The sequence below is a fragment of the Onthophagus taurus genome, chromosome 3 (genome assembly GCF_036711975.1).
Source record: "Onthophagus taurus isolate NC chromosome 3, IU_Otau_3.0, whole genome shotgun sequence".
In the NCBI taxonomy this organism is placed as follows: Eukaryota; Metazoa; Arthropoda; class Insecta; order Coleoptera; family Scarabaeidae; genus Onthophagus; species Onthophagus taurus.
Window position 1 is genome coordinate 13993075 of NC_091968.1, and position 7252 is coordinate 14000326.

Sequence of the window (7252 nt, forward strand, 5' to 3'; positions counted from 1 at the left end):
GTGACATTTGGCATCTGAATATCACATATATGGTCGACAGAATTACCGGAACCAAAAGTGATAGAAAGTTCAAACATGGCTCAGAACGACGTATAACGTCATAATATCACGTTTTGGGCACATTTTGTTTTTTATCTCCAACATGCTCCAATATGTTATTTGGCACCTGAATATCACAAATATGGTCAACAGAATTATCGGAACAAAAAGTGATAGAAAGTTCAAACATGGCTCAGAACGGCATATAACATCATAATATCACGTTTTGGGCACATTTTGTTTTTCATCTCCAACATGCTCCAATGTGACATTTGGCATCTGAATATCACATATATGGTCGACAGAATTACCGGAACCAAAAGTGATAGAAAGTTCAAACACGTCTCAGAACGGCGTATAACGTCATAATATCACGTTTTGGGCACATTTTGTTTTTTATCTCCAACTTGCTCCAACATGTCATTTGGCGCCTGAATAACACAAATATGGTCAGCAGAATTATCGGAACCAAAAGTGATAGAAAGTTCAAACATGGCTCAGAACGGCGTATAGCGTCATAATATCACGTTTTGGGCACATTTTGTTTTTTATCTCCAACATGGTTCAACATGTCATTTGGCGCCTGAATAACACAAATATGGTCAGCAGAATTATCGGAACCAAAAGTGATAGAAAGTTCAAACATGTCTCAGAACGGCGTATAACGTCATAATATCACGTTTTGGGCACATTTTGTTTTTTATCTCCAACATGGTTCAACATGTCATTTGGCTCCTAAATATCACAAATATGGTCAGCAGAATTATCGGAACCAAAAGTGATAGAAAGTTCAAACATGGCTCAGAACGGCGTATAACGTCATAATATCACGTTTTGGGCACATTTTGTTTTTTATCTCCAACTTGCTCCAACATGTCATTTGGCGCCTGAATAACACAAATATGGTCAGCAGAATTATCGGAACCAAAAGTGATAGAAAGTTCAAACATGGCTCAGAACGGCGTATAACGTCACAATATCACGTTTTGGGAACATTTTGTTTTTTATCTCCAACATGTTCCAATATGTCATTTGACCCCTGAATATCACAAATATGGTCAACAGAATTATCGGAACCAAAAGTGATAGAAAGTTCAAACATGGCTCAGAACGGCGTATATCGTCATAATATCACGTTTTGGGCACATTTTGTTTTTTATCTCCAACATGCTCCAAGATGTCGTTTGGCGGCGGAATATCACAAATACGGTCAACAGAATTACCGGAACCAAAAGTGATAGAAAGTTCAAACATGTCTCAGAACGGCGTATAACGTCATAATATCACGTTTTAGGCACATTTTGTTTTTTATCTCCAACATGATCCAATGTGACATTTGGCATCTGAATATCACATATATGGTCGACAGAATTACCGGAACCAAAAGTGATAGAAAGTTCAAACATGGCTCAGAACGACGTATAACGTCATAATATCACGTTTTGGGCACATTTTGTTTTTTATCTCCAACATGCTCCAATATGTTATTTGGCACCTGAATATCACAAATATGGTCAACAGAATTATCGGAACCAAAAGTGATAGAAAGTTCAAACATGGCTCAGAACGGCATATAACATCATAATATCACGTTTTGGGCACATTTTGTTTTTCATCTCCAACATGCTCCAATGTGACATTTGGCATCTGAATATCACATATATGGTCGACAGTAGAGACCGGATAAAAAAGTGTAAAAAAACTGGAAAAAAAGTGCTTAAAAAAGCATGAAAATCTTAAACAAAAAGTTCTTAAAAGGCACACAATCTGTTAAAAAAGCATAGAATAAACAAAATTAAGCAAAAAACGATAATAGAGAAAAAATAAATAAAAATTTGAAATGATGATAATAATATATTTAATATTTATATTTTACAATTTATTGCGTTTACATAATGAATATCTATCTGTTATTATACAATGCTTAAAAGATTTCTTAATTAATGCTTAAAAGAATGAATAACTAAATGTTTCTCCAAGTTTTCCATGCTAAAATTATGTCTCCTGTCTGTTAGAATGTTTTTGTATGTAGAAAAACTACGTTCAACATCTACACTTGTTATTGGTGCATATTTAAATTTTGGTATAATCGCTGGATCTATTTCAAAATCGCAATGTTCTGCACCATTTAGAATAGTAGATATTTTGTACAATGTCTGGAATCCTTCATTCTTTGAGAGAGTTTGAATCACTTTTTCTTTTACTATTTGACCAATAGATCCTGGGACACTATTTGCTGCCGCTTCAAAATTTTTTATAATATTTACGGATTCTACTAAGGGTAGCTGCTGTTTTTCTAAAAATTGAATACACTGACTTACAAATTTAAAATGACTTTTAATAAAAGCCAATTGTTGTGCAAGTTCGGGTATTTTTAGAACTCTCTGACATTCTTCAATAGATTTGCTTTCTGTACTTTGAAATTCAAATATTATGCCTTGAAATTCTTTAAAATGATCGGCATAGTACATGGCAGCATTTAGCCAAGTTCCCCATCTTGTTAAAACTGGTGCTGGGGGTAGAGGAATGTCAGGCAATGTCTCTTTAAACAATTGCACTCTCAATGGAGCTTTCATAAATATTTGTTTACCACTTTTTATTAGTGTATTTACCATCGGATACTGCAATCTTATAGTTTCAGCTATGCGGTTGAGTCCATGAGCTAAACAGGTGCAATGTATTAAATTGTAATAGAAAATGTTTATATTTGACGCAGCTTTTATCATGTAAGCTGCAGCGTCGGAAAGCATTAATAAGACTTTTTCATTTGGAACTGCCTCGAGCAAAAAAATCTTGTTTAACTCGTCGTGAACAAATCTAGAAATCGTATTGCTATTCGTTTTTGTTAATTCTTTTGAACTTATTAAAAAACCCTCTGTTACAACATCTTCATTCAAAACTCCTATAATAAGGTTGGCTACATATCTCCCACACGTATCAGTAGTTTCATCTACTGCGAACCATATATAGTTATTTGCAATATATTTTTTAATTTGTTGCATAGTTTCATCATAAACTGGGGCGACATAGTTCTTCCGGAGTGTGCTTTCATCTGGGATATTTTTTTGCAATATTTCTCTAGAAATTCTCTAAAAGACCTACTTTGTAATTTATTCAAGGGAATATCTGATTTAATCATAGCACTACACAAATCAAAATTAAAGTGTTTTTGTTCATTGAAACCAGAAGTTGAAGCTATTGAAGTCGAAATAGTGTGTTGCTTATTTTTATTTTCCTCGATTTTTTTAATGTGCTCCTTATGCCGGTCAGTTTTCAAATGTTGAGTAATATCATATTTTTTGTTACAGACGATCTGCAATAAAGTAAGCGAGTAGTTTATTAAAACTAAAGTCCATACGACGTAAGGTTATGTTCTTGATTAAAACATATTTTGTTAAGGATTTTATTCACATTTTAAAGACATTAAGAACGCCCCGTAAGAGCCATCAAAATAAAATGACGTTTTAAACAGTTAAGAAAAGACGAAGTAATGTTGAATTCGCAAATTTGTACTTACAGTTTTAGAACATGCTTGACAAAAAATCTTTTTATTGTCAATTTTCAATTCTTTGTGGCCTCTAATCCACTCTTCTACGGTTGATTTATATTTTGGCATTTTGCAAATAAGTACCACGCACAGCTTCACATAACAGAACACCGCGAAGCTAACTACATACGTGTTAGAATACGACACAATATAACGTAAACAGAGATATCGGAAACTTCGGGGTATCACGCGACTCTTTTCACAGTTGCCAATTTTACTCTATGTACACGTTTTTACGCGTATATTGTTTTATATTATATTGTATTATTCTTAAAAATGATATAAACATGCATAAAAAGTTAAAAAAAGCACGAAATAAAAAAAAAGCATAAAATCTCAAAAAAAGCAAAAAAAGCATTAAAGAATATGTCGCAACATACTTAATTTTGCGTAATTCGTCTAGAAACTTAATATCTCATATTTGCTTATAAAATTGAGCAATAAGCATAATGCTTAAAATCCGGTCTCTAGTCGACAGAATTACCGGAACCAAAAGTGATAGAAAGTTCAAACATGTCTCAGAACGGCGTATAACGTCATAATATCACGTTTTGGGCACATTTTGTTTTTTATCTCCAACATGGTTCAACATGTCATTTGGCTCCTAAATATCACAAATATGGTCAGCAGAATTATCGGAACCAAAAGTGATAGAAAGTTCAAACATGGCTCAGAACGGCGTATAACGTCGTAATATCACGTTTTGGGCTCATTTTGTTTTTTATCTCCAACTTTCTCCAACATGTCATTTGGCGCCTGAATAACACAAATATGGTCAGCAGAATTATCGGAACCAAAAGTGATAGAAAGTTCAAACATGGCTCAGAACGGCGTATATCGTCATAATATCACGTTTTGGGCACATTTTGTTTTTTATCTGAAACATGCTCCAAGATATCATTTGGCGCCTGAATATCACAAATATGGTCAACAGAATTACCGGAACCAAAAGTGATAGAAAGTTCAAACATGTCTCAGAACGGCGTATAACGTCATAATATCACGTTTTAGGCACATTTTGTTTTTTATCTCCAACATGCTCCAATGTGACATTTGGCATCTGAATATCACATATATGGTCGACAGAATTACCGGAACCAAAAGTGATAGAAAGTTCAAACATGGCTCAGAACGACGTATAACGTCATAATATCACGTTTTGGGCACATTTTGTTTTTTATCTCCAACATGCTCCAATATGTTATTTGGCACCTGAATATCACAAATATGGTCAACAGAATTATCGGAACCAAAAGTGATAGAAAGTTCAAACATGGCTCAGAACGGCATATAACATCATAATATCACGTTTTGGGCACATTTTGTTTTTCATCTCCAACATGCTCCAATGTGACATTTGGCATCTGAATATCACATATATGGTCGACAGAATTACCGGAACCAAAAGTGATAGAAAGTTCAAACATGTCTCAGAACGGCGTATAACGTCATAATATCACGTTTTGGGCACATTTTGTTTTTTATCTCCAACATGCTCCAATATGTCATTTGGCGCCTGAATATCACAAATATGGTCAGCAGAATTATCGGAACCAAAAGTGATAGAAAGTTCAAACATGGCTCAGAACGGCGTATAACGTCATAATATCACGTTTTGGGCACATTTTGTTTTTTATCTCCAACATGTTCCAATATGTCATTTGACCCCTGAATATCACAAATATGGTCAACAGAATTATCGGAACCAAAAGTGATAGAAAGTTCAAACATGGCTCAGAACGGCGTATATCGTCATAATATCACGTTTTGGGCACATTTTGTTTTTTATCTCCAACATGCTCCAAGATGTCATTTGGCCCCTGAATATCACAAATATGGTGAACAGAGTTATCGGAACCAAAAGTGATAGAAAGTTCAAACATGGCTCAGAACGGCGTATAACGTCATAATATCACGTTTTGGGGACATTTTGTTTTTTATCTCCAACATGGTTCAACATGTCATTTGGCTCCTAAATATCACAAATATGGTCAGCAGAATTATCGGAACCAAAAGTGATAGAAAGTTCAAACATGGCTCAGAACGGCGTATAACGTCATAAAATCACGTTTTGGGCATATTTTGTTTTTTATCTCCAACATGCTCCAATGTGACATTTGGCATCTGAATATCACATATATGGTCGACAGAATTACCGGAACCAAAAGTGATAGAAAGTTCAAACATGTCTCAGAACGGCGTATAACGTCATAATATCACGTTTTGGGCACATTTTGTTTTTTATCTCCAACTTGCTCCAACATGTCATTTGGCGCCTGAATAACACAAATATGGTCAGCAGAATTATCGGAACCAAAAGTGATAGAAAGTTCAAACATGGCTCAGAACGGCGTATAGCGTCATAATATCACGTTTTGGGCACATTTTGTTTTTTATCTCCAACATGGTTCAACATGTCATTTGGCGCCTGAATAACACAAATATGGTCAGCAGAATTATCGGAACCAAAAGTGATAGAAAGTTCAAACATGTCTCAGAACGGCGTATAACGTCATAATATCACGTTTTGGGCACATTTTGTTTTTTATCTCCAACATGGTTCAACATGTCATTTGGCTCCTAAATATCACAAATATGGTCAGCAGAATTATCGGAACCAAAAGTGATAGAAAGTTCAAACATGGCTCAGAACGGCGTATAACGTCATAATATCACGTTTTGGGCACATTTTGTTTTTTATCTCCAACTTGCTCCAACATGTCATTTGGCGCCTGAATAACACAAATATGGTCAGCAGAATTATCGGAACCAAAAGTGATAGAAAGTTCAAACATGGCTCAGAACGGCGTATAACGTCACAATATCACGTTTTGGGAACATTTTGTTTTTTATCTCCAACATGTTCCAATATGTCATTTGACCCCTGAATATCACAAATATGGTCAACAGAATTATCGGAACCAAAAGTGATAGAAAGTTCAAACATGGCTCAGAACGGCGTATATCGTCATAATATCACGTTTTGGGCACATTTTGTTTTTTATCTCCAACATGCTCCAAGATGTCGTTTGGCGGCGGAATATCACAAATACGGTCAACAGAATTACCGGAACCAAAAGTGATAGAAAGTTCAAACATGTCTCAGAACGGCGTATAACGTCATAATATCACGTTTTAGGCACATTTTGTTTTTTATCTCCAACATGCTCCAATGTGACATTTGGCATCTGAATATCACATATATGGTCGACAGAATTACCGGAACCAAAAGTGATAGAAAGTTCAAACATGTCTCAGAACGGCGTATAACGTCATAATATCACGTTTTGGGCACATTTTGTTTTTTTATCTCCAACATGGTTCAACATGTCATTTGGCTCCTAAATATCACAAATATGGTCAGCAGAATTATCGGAACCAAAAGTGATAGAAAGTTCAAACATGGCTCAGAACGGCGTATAACGTCGTAATATCACGTTTTGGGCTCATTTTGTTTTTTATCTCCAACTTTCTCCAACATGTCATTTGGCGCCTGAATAACACAAATATGGTCAGCAGAATTATCGGAACCAAAAGTGATAGAAAGTTCAAACATGGCTCAGAACGGCGTATATCGTCATAATATCACGTTTTGGGCACATTTTGTTTTTTATCTGAAACATGCTCCAAGATATCATTTGGCGCCTGAATATCACAAATATGGTC

At 35.2% G+C, this 7252-nt stretch overlaps 1 protein-coding gene across 1 annotated transcript; it reads right to left on the reverse strand.

The window, feature by feature from the left end:
* Positions 1-1716: 1716 nt before the first annotated feature.
* On the reverse strand, positions 1717-4044 carry LOC111421702 (uncharacterized). Its single transcript, XM_023054880.2, has 2 exons — positions 3557-4044; positions 1717-3352 (listed from the first exon to the last, which is right to left on the reverse strand). The coding sequence occupies exon 2, from the start codon at positions 3039-3041 to the stop codon at positions 1980-1982; it is 1062 nt and encodes a 353-aa protein (XP_022910648.2). The 5' UTR covers positions 3042-3352; positions 3557-4044; the 3' UTR covers positions 1717-1979.
* Positions 4045-7252: the final 3208 nt, after the last annotated feature.

What these genes read in the sequence shown, in the direction of transcription:
- LOC111421702 (XM_023054880.2), bottom strand. Translation starts at nt 3,041, where the DNA reads ATGCAACAAATTAAAAAATATATTGCAAATAACTATATATGGTTCGCA.